Consider the following 16545-nt stretch of genomic DNA (forward strand, 5'->3'; position numbering starts at 1 on the left):
CTGTTATTATAATATTGAAAATGCTTAAATTTTATACATTTTTTTATTACTAAGAATCCGTGTAATAAAACTCGCGTTGCCATCGCAACCCCACAAACATTTAGTATCCATCACTGTAAATATATTTCTTCACTAATCATTCTATTCGCTATACTTTTATCTTCGTATTCGATATTTGTAAATAACGAGACGCTAGAATATTCTATCAACGTGCCACATCAAAACGCAAATTTCATTAATTTATTATTCATTAAAACTTCGAAACATGATTGTATTTCGTTAATTAGGTTTATAATTTAGATTATAAGTTAAAAAATTGTATTAAGATGTAAATAATAAACTTCACGAGCGATATCAGCTCAAAATGAAAAGACATTTTGTATCGATTAGAAATTGGTGTGAAGGGAATGCTACCATTTAATATGTTGTACATGACACGAGAAGGACAAACAATTCGATATAAATGCTAGTTTAGAGTACATATGTAGGATTATAATTTAGTGTATCTCTACTACTTCAAACAAAGTACATTGATATTTTGTAAAACATTTACACTTTCCTACAAATATTTATTAACACAAACACATCATATGTACAAGTTTTAAATATTTATTAAACGTATTTTTATATATATAAATATACATTTTCGTTATTTATTTGTATTATATTTTAGATAATATAATTTGACGGTTATATTAAACAGCTTTTATTTATATTTTTTCAAGCACTCTCCAATAATATTTTGCTGTTACTCGATCTTTTTTTTCATTAAGTTTCCTGATGTGTCTGTGTTCAGTAAGCCACACAAATATTGATAAGATATTAAATCTACATAATAAATAATTGTATTGTTTTATTTTAATGTCAATTACAAATTACAATAGTGAATTATTCTCAAAATATTTAAATTCATTGTCACAATTATTTAAATCCTCATTAAATTTTAATATTATTATTTTTCAACACGATCACAAATACACAAATTTACAAATCATCAGATTTTTCGAAATCATTATACTCTTTCAAATCTACGTCAAGGGAATCGGTTGAGTCTTGCGGTTGGAGCATCAAATCATCTTGCACGCTCTCGAGTAATTGCTGCGCGCGCTCTGAAACCTCAACGTCCTGCATTTCCACTAAGTTTTCAACTTCTGGTTGTAAGTCTGGATTTTCAGTGTACACAGATTCTAAGTCGGGTAAAGTTAAATCTAAATCGTCAGTGAACGGAAGCACGCGTGGCGACGCTGGTCGCGACACGCGTCGCGGGCTCCGGGTGGGTGGTTCCACCTTCGGCCCGCGGGAATGCTCGTGTTATACTTTCATTTTCTTGTGACTCCTCTTGGTAGCGCGCTCCTTGGCCTTCTCCAGCAGGGGCATCAGCTTCTTCTCCTTAGCCAGTATTTGAAGCAAATTAATGATGAACGGCAAGTAATTGTGACGCCTGCGTACCAACTCCTGTTTGTACTTTGCCATCTTTATTTCCTCATAATCAATCAACATTCTCAGTCTCGCTATTTCTGTATCGAGAGCATCGGTTTCCATACCCAGCAACTGTGTTTCATTAAGAAGTGTATCAAGCTGACGTTGATATATCATTTTACGATCTGATACGAGGGCCATCAAGTTGAAGTGAATTTCTCCTTCGGTGTATCTATGAACAAAAAATTTTTTTTAGTGTCTAAAGTACACAAAACTACTCACTAAGCACACTAAAGTACTCAATGCAGTAAGCTATTTGCAACTTACACATTAATCCTTCTCATTATAATTGGACGGACAACATCGAGCCAATCTTGTTCCGGAGCAACTGCACCATGATCAATCGGACCTTCTTGTAGCCCATCCAGTTCGTAAAGACGGCCATCAATTGGCATATATCCTATGAAATGATAGGCGTCTTCATCCTGTAAAACAAAATTTATTGATCAGTAGGTAGTAGATTAATGTAAAAATATATTTTGAAACTAATATAAATCACAGCTCCATTAAATAAATTAAATAAATTGTAATACTTTTTAAATTACTACTGTTTCTCAAAAATTGTTTCAAAGTGAAGACTAATCACTTTTACTCTTTTACTGGTGGTAGGACCTCTTGTGAGTCCGCACGAGTGGGTACCAACCACCCTGCCTATTTCTGCCGTGAAGTAGTAATGCGTTTCGGTTTGAAGGGTAGGGCAGCCGTTGTAACTATACTAGAGACCTTAGAACTTATATATCTCAAGGTGGGTGGCGCATTTGCGTCGTGGATGTCTATGGGCTCCAGTAACCACTTAACACCAGGTGGGCTGTGAGCTCGTCCACCCATCTAAGCAATAAAAAAATAAAAAAAGTAATTAACATACTTTGGCAGGCATTTTAGGATCTACTTCAAAGAGAGGCTGTTGAGCCATTGAGTTGTGTGCGCTGCGTATAGTCTGTGAGTTGCTTAATGAGAGACCTCTCATGCGTGAGTCGAATGTCATGCTGAATTCTTTCAGTTTGGTCAATTCAGGACCAAGTTCCAAATCTGGGTGTTTGCAATTTAACAGGAGACTGATTACAGCTTGAGTTGCACAGGCATTATTGATAACCTAAACAAAAAAAAATGTTTTAGCATATAACTTAAATTATTTCTTTGAACTGCAATAACTACTAGATTTTTGTTGCAAAATAACAGTAATAATTAGGCAGGAAATCAGGCATTACAAGATGGATTCTGCTATTAACCCTGGGATTTTATATAGAAATATTAGTTGCAGATCATTCAGTCTTATTATATATTAGAGAATCTCAGTGGTGTGGATTGGGAGAGGCCTATGTCCAACTGTGGGCTGTTGATGATGATGATGATGATGAAGATTGAAATAGGCAGAATCATGGTAACATTGAATCCCTACTGAATGTTACCACTGTTTCTGAATCCCTAAATGCCCATTCAAAATAAACCCAATTATTTGTATTTAAGATATACATTAGAGATAGAGGAAGTTAAATAAGGAAAAAACTATGAAAATAATAAAAAATATAACTATGTGTTAAGGTGAAGGTGATAATGAAGAAAGAGGCAGCTCTAACTTGATTGGTGCACACTGCCATATTCTCATGATAAGTCATACTATTATTATTTATGACCTTCTTTATCTATTTCTAAATTTAGCTATCTTTCAAATAAATAAAAACGTACCTGTTTGGCAAAAAATATTTTGTCTAAGCGATCATCTGATACAATAGGCCCAGCGGGTTCTTCATAATTAACATACTTGAACAGGAAAATGAGACCATGGACTGGTCTGGAAAAAAAATAGTAATACTGTGAAGCATTATTGTATAATTCATGAAAACAGTGTACCTAATAAATTTCAAACTTTTTTATTTCATTTTTATTTAATATATTTGTACACACAGCTGTTAGAAAAAAACACGACAGTAACGATACAGAGTACAAGGGCAATTAATAAATGAAAAAAAGAAATGTTATCCAAAGCGTGCCTCAATCTATTCTCAAAATTTTTGTAAAAATTAGCATAACAAAAAATACACATAAAGCTCTGCAAGACCTTTCTAATAATTGTTTGTAAATAGCTATTTTTTTTTATAAAATATAGTATGATAAAATTTTTGGAGTGAAATTGACTTAAACTTTTGTATTCAATAATCTCCCTGTTGCAAATCACTTGTAATGTAATAATTTATAAAATATACCAAGTGAATAATCATAGTCTATCTTAACAAAAGGTTAAGATTCTTCTTCTATGAGGTATTAGCTATGTCAGCCCTTTTTTTTTCTTTTTTTCTTGCCTCCCTTAGCTGATACCCTGAGAGGCTATATCAGTGTCGCCTTAACTAATAGGTGAGCTCACGGGGCTCAAACCTGATGACGTTGCTAACACGAACCCTAGCAAGAGCCGTGCTTCGCAGAATCTACCACAGGATCGGAAACGCAATTCATGTAACAGATGGGTGACGGCATTTAGGTTGTTGATGTCTATGGGTTGCAGTAACCACTCACCCATCCACCCATCTAAAATACAACATACAGTTTCAGTTTGTTCACCAACTATTCATAACAATGAATAAACAAAAATTATAGTACATACTAACTAAAAGAAGCACCATTCATGAACTTTTTTTTTTTAATTAGTATTTAATGTTCTTGTTTTAGGAATCTGCTGTTTTGAGTTGGCATAGTCCATAGCTGTCACAGTGAAAGCTGTCGCAGTGAAACAACAAGCCAGCCTATGTTCAAAATTAAAATCTTTGATGTTGAATGTTTTACCTATCTTTAAAGTCAAAGTGTCATTTTTTTTATCATAAGAATGTATAAGAACATAAAGATGTATAGTTATTACAATATGTAAACTGTGAATAATCAAAATTATAAAAATACCTCAAATTTTCAAACATGCTGTCTTCAATAGTCCACAGTTCCTCAACTTGTACACCTTTGGCACCTAAGTCAAAAATTTAATAACAAAACAAATGAAAAACTGTATTTAATACTTCCATTTTATTCTTTTGAGTTTTATTAAAAATTCAAATTGAGCTCACCAAATTTGTGAATTAGCTGAGTGAAAACTCCAGGATCACTCTCTAGGAGACACCAATCCCCGGCAGAATCCATCTTTGGAGCTTTAGCCTTAGGTCTGATGAAAAAAATGTAGGACTTCATGCACTCTATCTCACAACAAGTATATTAAACAAGTAATTATTGAAAGAGGACCTAAAATATGCTAAAGTCCTCTGACAAAAACCGTGCATTTTAATAATTTAGTGAAAAATAAGCACAATTGTCCACTAATTTAATTTGCCTCAGAATTGGTAGCAAACATTAGTTTTTATCACCTAGGAATCATGGCTTGGATTAGAAAGGCTTTTTCTAAAATATCTTATTCTACTGCTCAATAGTTTGGTATATAGTGTATATAAACAGAGGACTATTTTTAGTTTAAACAATATTAATCTTATTAGACTCAATATGAACATGTACATTTTACTAAATTAAGAGAGACTAAAATGCTAGAGATTATTGATTTTATTCTGGGGACAAAGTGATTGTTTTTCAGTGAAGGTAATCCCAGGAAGATAATAATTTGTGACTTACGCTGCACTGACACTGTAGGGTTTTTGGAAACAAAAGTTATCCATGATGCCGTTATTATTCGCAACAATTAAACAAGCACTATTTCCGAGCGTCCATTACCTACGCGCGCATCGAAGATTTGGCCAGAAAATCAATACTTTTCAGACAGGCAACATACATGGATAAGGTGTGTATACAAACTGCACAGTCTATCATTTTCGAAAATAGATAAGATACAGAATTTTTAAAACATTATTAAGCTCTCATATTTATTCTAATTTTTCCAAAAGCCTACTTCTCACACCTTATCTTCTACATAAGTTAAAGAATATAGCGTATGATGAGGAATACGAATTCTCATTTAGTTACTGTATTACATATGAGTAGTTAATGGCTATGGTAAATAGTTATGAGTATGCTAAAATTAATTTCCTAGCAATAGAATTCAATTTGCAAAACCTTTTTTCGTTGCGACAGTTCTACAACAACTGAAAAAAAAAACAATTCACAAACAAGCAAAAATTCAGTTATTTTAGTAATAAATTAGTGAAAAGTATTTTTTAATAAACATTTATTTACACACCGTTTAAAAAAGAAACAAGGTGAATGACTGAGAACTGAGAATGAGATGAAGAGATGATACAGCACAACACAATAGTTCAAACGAATTTTGAACAGAGTGCCAATCGTGACAAATTTGTGAGTATCACACGAAATAAGTAAACATAGGTAATAGGTAATTATTTGAGGCTACTCTGTGACAATTGTTTCCGTTAATCAACTTTTGACTTTTTGATGGGAGCGCGAGGAGTGAAGTTGTGTGATTTGTTTCATTTTGTCTATTTGGTGTTTCTTCAGGTTTAAATGCGTAATAACGGTGGTTTATTAACTGTTTAATGTAAAAGGGCACAAATGTGAGAAAATGAAACAAAGCCGCTGGACGTAACTTCTCAGGATCCTCCAAAAAGTCCACTGAAAAAATATCAGTAAATGATCACCATTTTACTGAGATTATATTTCATCCCATATCATCTATCACATTTCATTTAATTTTCCCAGTTGATTATAAGAATATAAATTAAAATATGATATGACTTAAAGGTCTTAGTTACCAGGTCAAAAATCTCATAGAATAAAAATTTCTCAACTTTACTTCCATGTACCTATTTAATTATGTTATGAAATAAACTATATTATTTGCTTTTATGTTACAAATTATTATTTTCAGTGGCATATTATTATATGGTGTAGAAGTATGTGCGGTGTCCTGGTGTTTTATTGGTAGTTTTCCAATTACAGAGCATAATGCGGCTCAGGCTCAATGAATTTGGCCCCCATTTTCTTAGTTTTCGGATTTTTTTTAATTTTTAATTATTTGTTCGTTGTTTGTTCCTTGATGTTCGAATGTAAAAATTGTTTGTTCGTCTTTTATTTATTTATAATTAATTAAACAAATGATCACCCTTAAGTTTCCCCCCTTACTATATATCTTTATTTTTATCGCTTTGATTAAATAATTTTGATCAATTATCGTTTGTTCGTCAACTATTGGTGATTGTTCGATCATAAAAACACTTCAATTCCCAATTATTCATTATTTTATATCTAACTAGCTGGCCCCGCAGACTTCGTAGTGCCTCAATCGATAAATAAAAGACCTAAACTTTTGTATCAAATAAACTTAAAACAAACAAAAGGAATCCGTCCGACGCGGAACACATCATAGGAAAAAAAATTGTGTTGTTTTTATTTAATTCCGAGTATTTTCATATTTATTCACCTTCTAAACCTTCTCTGGACTTTCACAAATAATTCAAGACCAAAATTAGCCAAATCCGTCCAGCCGTTCTCGAGTTTTAGTGAGACTAACGAACAGCAATTCATTGTTATATATAGAGATAAGCAAACCATCGCCTGACGCCTACATTGCGCATGCGCCGGTTTTGTGAGTCAGCTGGCAATGGCCGTATTTATTATACTGAAGTATGAAACCTATGGAAATGAAACGTCAACAAAAATTCGTGCCACTGTGACGTCATCTGGCCACAAAACATGGCGGTTGTAGTGCTGCCCAGAAGATTTTAATGTTAGTAGGTTTTATCGATAAACGTTCTTGGCTCATTTTATTTTAAATATTGTTGAGTATGAATTATTTGTAGAATTTATACTTTAATAGGAAGTAAGTATATTGTTATGTGCAAAGATGATGTGATTTAGATATTATGTGAATTCTAAGGCGAGTCCGTGCTTCAAATTTGCCAAGTAAACGATATGACGATTTTTAAAATTTGCTACACTGATGAAGTTGTCGCTTGCCGCAAAACATAAAGATATGGCGTAGTACAGTGCCATCTGCCCATTTCTAGCATTGAATCAATTGAATCACTTCAATCACTTGAATTCAAATTTTAAACTTATCAAGGGACCGCGTGATAAAAAAAAAACACCTACAGAACATTTATTCATTAATTACAAACGTCCTCGTGACTTCCTCTCTAAAATCACTTAATTATTAAATATTTAACGAATTTACAATAGTGTTTTACTCACTTCGGAATAAAACTATTTTATTTAAATAGTTCCGAAGAGATTTTGTCGGTAGCCTTTTTCCCGAAAAATCTAAACAGAATGTCTAAATATGTTTTGATGACATATTTTAAAGAGGTATTTATGATTAGTGTCATGATCAATAGATTTCGACCGAAAAATGGTGTCCGATTTTTCGGATGAGGGCTCCATAATGAATTTAAATATATATAGATAATAGTTTTGGGGCATCGACTTTCTTGAGATCCTATAAAATATGTTTTAATTATTATTTTTGTATGTATTAAGCATGATAAAATATGAAATTTTATATAAGCAATCATATTAAATCGATATCAAAGTCAATAAATAATTTACAACCCAAAACAGACGGCCGAACTGACGTGACAATGATATTTGCTTGCGCTAAACATGGCGGATTTTCGGCCTCATTAGACATTTACGTATAGTCATGTTTCATTTTATGTACGCACTGAAATACTGTTATATTGTTTTCCTGCGAGTTAAAGTGCTGAGTAAGAACGAGATAGATATATGTTTATGTGTGTGCCTTCAAAATGGGTGCTATTTATACAAGCAATTGTACGTATAGAACAATTAAATATGTCGTGTCCCTACTATATTATAGGTCTATGATTTACTAGCGTTTTGTTAACAAGTGCGTTTAAACTGTCTAATTATTTCGTAGATCCAAAAAACATTGAAAACTTCAACAATACTTAAAAAAAAAAAATGTCACTGAAGACGGCCAATTAGTCGTTAAAGTACGATTAGCGCGGTTTTAATAAATTCAGTTATTTTTAATGATATTGAATATTAACAAGCACAAAGAAATTTCAGTGATTTCTAATTATTTTAAGAATATTTTAGGAGTACAACTTTCGTGTTAAAATGATACTATTTATTGCCATGCAATAGGAGATAGTTATGATACTTGTATTTTATAATAAAATTAATAATTCCTAAATTCATTACGTAGTTCAAAAAATGTAAATGTAATGCACACAAAATCTGTTTTTGTTAAAATGATAATTATTTATAAGTTCAAGAAATATATTGCAGGGACATTTAGTAGAAATTTATTTAATATGGAAGAATAAACTTAGTATATTTAAGCTCTATAAACAGGATTTTAATTAAATATATATATATATATATATATATTTACGTCTATATTAGGTAGGTATTCGGTAGGCAGCGGCTTGGCTCTACCCCTGGCATTGCTGAAGTCCATGGGCGACGGTAACCACTCACCATCAGGTTAGGCCGTATGATCGTCTGTCTGCCTACGAGGGCAATAAAAACAAAATATTAACTTGATTATTAATATCGAGAAGTATCTTGATTGATCTAAATTACAAGGCTTCGTTTTTTTTAATATAACTGTTTTTATGATCGATCAATCACCAATAGTCGACGAACAAACGATAATTGATCAAAATTAATTAATCAAAGCGATAAAAATAAAGATATCTAGTAGGGGGGGGGGGGTAACTTAAGGGTGATCATTTGTTTAATTAATTATAAATAAATAAAAGACGAACAAACGACGAACAAATAATTAAAAAAAAAAAAATCCGAAAATCAAAAAAGGGAGCCGAATTCACTGAGCCTGCGACTCAGTGGCACACAATGCCGAATTATGCTGAAGCTTAGTGAAGCAGAGCGCGCTAAGTGCAGTGTTGAAAAAAATATATTCATGGAGCTAGCAACCTCATTAATATATAAATAATGTGGTAAACAATAGTTTATAATTGGTTGAAAACTATTTACGGTTATTTTAATAATTTGGATTTTGATTATTTCATCAACATTTTTTTACGTTTTGAGTCATTTTTTTTAATGAGTTCAAAGAAAATTATATACTATTTAATTGAAACAACTTATCCAGATGATAGTGATGACGATGGTTTATCGAGTGCTCCGAGTTTAAATCAATCAATTATTTCATTATCAACGACGAGCTCACGGTCCCCTATGGTATTAAGTGTTATGATATGAGTTCTAAGTCTCAGTTTTAGTGTATAACCGACTGTTCATGACAGACACATAAGAGACATCTCGTGCTCAAAAAAGGAGCTTAGGCTGTTCTGTAAGTCACCGTATTCAGTTGAAATATTTTTATTGGCTGAGTAGATTTATCCCTCCAGAGAATCAATTGCAGATGGCGCTCGACTTGTCGGTACAGTTTTTCTATGTCCCCTGTGACAACAAATGCATTATAACGAAAACGTAACAAGATCGAAAACAAATCGTCCTGCACTACCGGCCCTACAAGCTGTATGTCATTGAATGACCTACCACTCGTGGTTTTACATGACCCATCAAACACAACGCGCATAGGTGTATTTTCGCTATAATCACGTGTCACGGGGTGATGAGGTAAATAATACCCAAAAGGAGGACTCCCTATTGGTGATTAATGGCCCAAGCGTTCATACTTATGAATAAAAGCTTTATATTTTTCTTTCAAAATCGGAAACCTGTCGAGTTTTTTCTCTAAACTAAAAAATCTATATTTATCAGTATTGAAAGAATCAACCAACCTAATAGTGATAATCTGATGACCATGAACGATCTCCCAGAATACATCTGCCCCTAACATATGAATATCAGAGGGATTAAAAAAGCTCGGATAAGCCAACTCAATGTTCGCAGGTAAGTTCAACGTAGACGTGTCTATTTCGACGTTAGGTAATCTATTTGTTATATGTGGTATGACCAGACAAGATACCATCATGTGAAAAGAATTGACCCGTGATTGCAATTTTAAGTTACAAACTTGTGATGCAGCACAGACTGTGTTATTAATTCCCAATACTTTCATAGGATTTTGATGAGAAATAGGTAAGTTAATCTTTCTTTGTAGTTCTTCCGTGACGAAAGACGTCTGGCTTCCTTTGTCGAGAAGCGCTTTCACGAGGTAAGTTATATTACTGTTCGGATCAACTATTTTCACCTGAGCGGTACAAAGCAACACTTGACCAGGCATCATCGCAGACAGCGACACCTGTTCATTGGCACTACTGCCTTGAGAAGAAGAAGATGGGTTAGGTATGTGTTGACGTTACTATTATGCTCTTGCAATTGTTTATGTAATAGCTAGTTATGTTTCGCATTACATATTTAGCAGCCTTTCCTGAAGCAACGAGAGGGACGATGAGCAGGTTTAAGACAATTAGAACACAATTTATGCTTATTAACTAGATTCAACCTTGCATCTACATTAATATTTTGAAATTTATCGCCCTAAAAAAAATTTTTTTTTAACAAATAACACACGATCTCGACGATAAATTTGTAGCACCAAAAGACTTAGTATAATTTTGTTCTCTACTTTGAACGTATTATTATTTATTAGTAATTATTTATTTTCTATTTGTAAGTAGCTTTACCTATATAATTATTATATAATGTTTTGATAAAATCTTTTTATATATTTATTTAACAGAGATTGTGATAACAAAATTGTAATCTCTGAAGACTGGTAAAGTTTAGATATATTATGTACATTTTGTAAATATAAAATCTTTGAACGTGTTTATCTATCTTTGGTTGTTCAGTTTTGCAAAAGTGTACAGTTTCCAAAACATCAGCACGATTACGTAAAAATTCACAAAAAGATTCAAGAGAAAGCGGCTTAATCAAAGAATTTCTGTGCTCCTCCCATTTGCGACTTGTGGCGCCATCTAGTTTTGTTGTCATCATAAAAATTATCAAAGTGTCCCAGAAGGAAGTAGGTTCCTTTAGTGTACCTAGAGCTCGGAAATAATCAATCATATAACGCAGTGACAGATGGGATTCCCTACCAATAGGTTGATACGAAAAATGCCCTTAAATGATTGTTAACAAGAAGTCTTGTATTGTTATATTTTTGGCAAAATAGGTCCCATGCTACATCATAATTTTCCGACGAAACATCAATTGATTTTATCACTACTGCGGCACTACCTTCCAACACGGACCGTAAATAATGAAATTTATTAATTTTCGGAATTGACTCATTTTCGTTTACCATAGAACGAAAAGTATCTCGAAATTCCAGCCACTTCAAATAATTACCGTCAAAACGACCCATTGTTACGACTATTATCTTTCAGTTTTTGAGCATCCACACAGCTCTCAATAATATTCTGCGCTTGTACGATTAAGGAACAAAAGTTATTTTTCACCTTTCTTGTTCTACAGTATCCTCGCTCAATAATTAAATTTTTTGTTGACCTTCATCAAAAACGGTCAATAAGTTTTGAAATCTTTCCAGTTTAAATTGAAACTCATTAAGCTGAACTTTAGGCATAGCTTTAGAATCAATTGCTTCTATAATTTTCATATACTTTTGAAAGGCTTTGACTTTGACTCTTCCCCTAATCGTACCGCGTTCCTGAATTAATGATTTAAATTCCGCCTTAATTTAAAGTTGCAACTAAATGGGCGAATAATAAATCAAAACAATTACCAGAAACGAAGTTAATAAACGTTCAATTAAGAAACCAAACCATAAAGGCCGCTATAGGTGTCCTACAGCGGCAGCCAAGTCGCTTAGTCCAGTCCGTCACTGATCCCGTCTTACGCTCTCTTTGTTCCACTTCGATTGGGATTTCCTTGGCGGCTCGGATAGCTGGAATAGTCGGCAAAAAACTAATTAAATAATCGTGTGTACAACCACTTGTCATGAGCCCTATATCTTATATGCATAAATCACACTGTAACGACAAGTAGTGCAAAACAGTCATTGAATAACTAGCCGTACCCTTTTCCAACAATTAGTATACGAAATAGTATTTTACAAACTTTTTTTACGGTTAATGACTGATATTGCGAAGATTCATTACCCGGTAGCAATCAGCAAAGCATCGAAAAAGCTTACGAAAATTATGCAAAAATATATCATTAAAATAGCAAATTAATAGATTAAATTAATAGTAAATAAAATTTAATGCGTATTGATTACGATCGCATATTGCGTCGACAAGCAATAATAATGTGGGTATATTTGATTTACGCAAGCAAGCGTTCTGCGACAAAATAAGGTAAAATTCCCTTAATTAATGAAAATATAATTGAAAATTGGCTACTTCCTTTAACGAGCTCAATGCAGCAGTAGATATGACAATCCACCAGCTGTGCAATCGTCAGGTATGAGCAATCCAACAACCAACATTATTGGGCTATTTTTCTTTTCGCCTCACGTCACATCACGTCCGATCCGTCTGGTCAGAAAGTTTCGTCTTCAATTCACAATCATGTCGAGGTCACAATTTTCTGGACATGACGATGATGAAGAAGAAACCACGCATGACAGTTAATTGTAATCGTTTTATTTAATTACTTGTAAAATACATTGTATTATCAAATGTTGACGCGTGTCAGGCTGCTGGTCGACGAATTCAAATCTCAAGCCGCGGGCGCATCATCCTCCCGCTGCCTTCCCCCGTCCCCTCTCTCGCCCGGAACGTAGTGAACACCGACCAATCAAAGATTTTTTCTTCTTTCTTAACTTATTTTCTTTCTTTTTTTTTTAACTTACTACCTACTGTTTCATTAAAAATATAGCACCTTTCACGTAGGAGAATGAAGTTAGCCCCTCAAAAAAAATTTTGTTTCCTATTTTATACTTATTCTCTATTAATTCGTTTATTCATCATTTGTTCATGATTGTTCACTGTTAATAATTGTTTGTTCTGCATTTATTTATTTAAAAAAATTATTTAAAAATATACCTACAAGTTAGCCCCTCTAATGCAATTTTTAATACTTTTTCATCCTTAATGACTCGTAAATAGTCATTTTCGATTGTTCTTATATAAAACATGTTTGTTCTCTTTCGAAATTACTCGTTTTTTGTTTAATTTACTATTTTTATTAGTTGAATAAATGTATGCAAAATATGTGTACTGCGCATGCGTCAACTATAATGCCTAAACTTTCTACACGGTTTTAATCGTGAAAAAAAAAACAAATATAAATCCTGAAGGAGCAATTAATTGGTATACAGTTTAATTAAAAAAATTTAAAAATAAATAAATGAAGTAATGTATGCAAATGTAGGCAAAAATGTATTTGGTCTAACTTAACGCCAATGCAGTTAAGTTAGACCAAATACATTTTTGCCATCCTCTTACCTATCGTATTAAAATGTTATTTTACTAATGTTAGGAATATAATTTCGACTGTGTAAAAAAGTTATTATAATGTATACCTATATTATCTCTTGAAAGATAAATAATGAACATATTTACTTATTTGTTTATATTACCTATGTGAACTCCCTATCTTTTTTATACCTTCATAACGATAAGTAGGAGGATGGAAAAAATGTATTTGGTCTAACTTAACGCCAATGCACATTACTTCATTTATTTATTTTTAATTTTTTTTAATTAAACTGTATACCAATTAATTGCTCCTTCAGGATTTATATTTGTTTTTTTTTTCACGATTAAAACCGTGTAGAAAGTTTAGGCATTATAGTTGACGCATGCGCAGTACACATATTTTGCATACATTTATTCAACTAATAAAAATAGTAAATTATACAGAAAACGAGTAATTTCGAAAGAGAACAAACATGTTTTATATAAGAACAATCGAAAATGAATATTTACGAGTCATTAAGGATGAAAAAGTATTAAAAATTGCATTAGAGGGGCTAACTTGTAGGTATATTCGTAAATATTTTTTTTAAATAAATAAATGCAGAACAAACAATTATTAACAGTGAACAATCATGAACAAATGATGAACAAACGAATTAATAGAGAATAAGTATAAAATAGGAAAAAAAATTTTTTTTGAGGGGCTAACTTCATTCACCTCTTTCACGTGGACATGACTTATTTTAATATACTCTGTGGTGAGTAAAGTAGAAGGAAGGTCTGTGTTTAATGTTAGTTTCCGTTATTACGTGTCATTTTATGAATTGTTTTACTGAGAATGTTACTTATATGTATTTGTGATTTTTCCAAAGACATGCCTTGTAATTATCCCAGATTATTTACTTTTATTAATTACTTATTGGCTTTACCTAAACTCGATTTTTTCCGAACGCCATATTCTACTATTTCTTTCAAACTTACTTATTACATTAGGAGTAGATAACTTTACATAAAAGTATGTTTGTAATTAGTGCCATCATTGTTTTATTAAGAGAGATACGAACACGGAAACAAAAATGGAACAATCGTGTCAATGGAAACTTAACCTAGGAATGATCGATATTAAAAAACATCGATATTGACATGGTAGGTATCTAAAATATAAGATAGTTAGATAAAATCGAGACCAAAACATCGATATTTTGGCTGCAGAATATAATATTTATAGCAGCAACTAATTTGTTATCAAGTATATTAATTATAAGTACCTATGCTCTGCAAAAAGCAAGTACAACATTTTAAATGGGTACATTAAATTAAGCATAATTTGCTCTGCGTTAAGATGTAAGACTAAATCAAATTATGTATTTCCAAGAAATTGAAATATTTAAAGTCGATAAACATTAGGCATTCTTTTCTAAACTTTTTTCGATTATTCCACCTAAGGTTCTTAACCATCTGTGTTTTTTGTTTAAGAGGCAAATATGAGATAAAGGGCTTTACCTCTAAAAAATTATGTTTTGAAATTCTGATCAATATAAAAATCGGAACCAAATTTATGTCTGTATAATTTTATTACCCTATGTCAATAATATACCTCCAAATTTTTAAAGTGCACCACATTAGACGTGCGCTAATCATGTTCGGAAAAGGATTGAACATGACATCGTTCTTTAGAGTGTCGGAACTAGTTCCAGTAAACATGTCCGCGGAACTGTTTAATTCCGCGGACATGTTAAGTCTAGTAGCTGTTTGTAGCTGCTCAGTTCCGCGGACATATTAAGTCTGGTAGCTGTTTGTAGCCGTTTAGTTCCGCGGACATGTTAAGTCTAGTAGCTGTTTGTAGTGTAGCGAATCACGTATTAAATTATCATTAATTACACAATATTTTTCAAAAAAGGTATTATAATACAATTTTTTAAAAACACTATAAAAATAAATTGCCGCTGATGGCAATTATTACTATAATTATTATTTTGTAAGGTTTTTAATTTTAGGTTCATTGTTAGTTTGTTTCATAATTTATTAATGTACTATTCCACTTTGTCATAATTTCAATTAGTCTACTACTTTCATTATTTTTCAATGTATTGTACGATGCACCGGAAACTATAACCTATCAATTGTCTATTAAAATACCACGTTATTCTGATATACAACATATTGAGCTCGTTTTAGCTTTACAACCTTTTTCCCATAACCGAGATAACAATATATTTTATTTTCATTACGTAATGTAGCTAACAAAACTAGCGAAAGTGGTGAATGTTTTAAAATTCTCTAATTTTTTATTATGATTTTCTAAGAAATGGTCTACAAACACTTAAGGTTAAGTGCTCGTAAGAATGATGCATGGTCAAGGTCAAAATCCTAAGCAAAACATTTTAATTCATTCAACTATCGACTGTAACACGTAGGTCGTAGAACATAACTTCAATATTCATAAAAATGTAATGTGAAAGAACTCCACACGCAGTTGCATGCACTCGCTCCATCTCACTCCCTCGTATTAGCGCCATATTTCGCCTTATCTCTTTACGTGGACTCGTGTCGCTTCGGGACTCATTCGGGTGGACTCGCCGCGCCACGCCTCCGCGCCGCGCGATACCTATGCTCTAATCATGTCCGCATGTCCGTCATGTTCAACGCGTTCGTAGTTCCTGTATAACAGTACACTTGGAATGGAAATGGAACTGTCTGAACATGTTAATTTTGACAACTCGGATTGAATGATATAGTTCCATATGAGGACATAGTTCCAGGAACTATTTCGGTCCGGAACTACGCATGTCTACACCACATGCCTACATATCTGAAATTTATGATCTGTCAAGTGTCAAAT

At 32.6% G+C, this 16545-nt stretch overlaps 1 protein-coding gene across 5 annotated transcripts; it reads right to left on the reverse strand.

The window, feature by feature from the left end:
- Positions 1-29: 29 nt before the first annotated feature.
- On the reverse strand, positions 30-12227 carry Uch-L5 (ubiquitin carboxy-terminal hydrolase L5). Of its 5 annotated transcripts, XM_089730551.1 has the most exons (8): positions 5645-5742; positions 5521-5549; positions 4530-4624; positions 4369-4432; positions 3166-3271; positions 2345-2572; positions 1747-1904; positions 30-1651 (listed from the first exon to the last, which is right to left on the reverse strand). In XM_089730551.1, the coding sequence occupies exons 3-8, from the start codon at positions 4600-4602 to the stop codon at positions 1312-1314; spliced, it is 969 nt and encodes a 322-aa protein (XP_089586677.1). In that variant the 5' UTR covers positions 4603-4624; positions 5521-5549; positions 5645-5742; the 3' UTR covers positions 30-1311. The 5 variants fall into 5 exon arrangements, with proteins under 5 accessions (XP_089586677.1, XP_089586674.1, XP_089586682.1 ...); XM_089730548.1 differs by lacking the exons at positions 5521-5549; positions 5645-5742 and adding an exon at positions 12105-12227; XM_089730556.1 differs by lacking the exons at positions 5521-5549; positions 5645-5742 and adding an exon at positions 10155-10618.
- Positions 12228-16545: the final 4318 nt, after the last annotated feature.

This window comes from Bombyx mandarina, chromosome 01, assembly GCF_030267445.1.
Source record: "Bombyx mandarina strain Sakado chromosome 01, ASM3026744v2".
NCBI lineage: Eukaryota > Metazoa > Arthropoda > Insecta > Lepidoptera > Bombycidae > Bombyx > Bombyx mandarina.

Excerpts from the sequence above, each read along its gene's own strand:
- Uch-L5 (XM_089730556.1), bottom strand. The coding sequence starts at position 10,603 with ATGATGCCTGGTCAAGTGTTGCTTTGTACCGCTCAGGTGAAAATAGTT. Across the intron at positions 4,433-4,529 it reads TCAGCTAATTCACAAATTTG|GTGCCAAAGGTGTACAAGTT; the intron begins GTGAGCTCAATT and ends TTTTTGACTTAG. Across the intron at positions 3,272-4,368 it reads AGCATGTTTGAAAATTTGAG|ACCAGTCCATGGTCTCATTT; the intron begins GTATTTTTATAA and ends TTTTTTTTCCAG.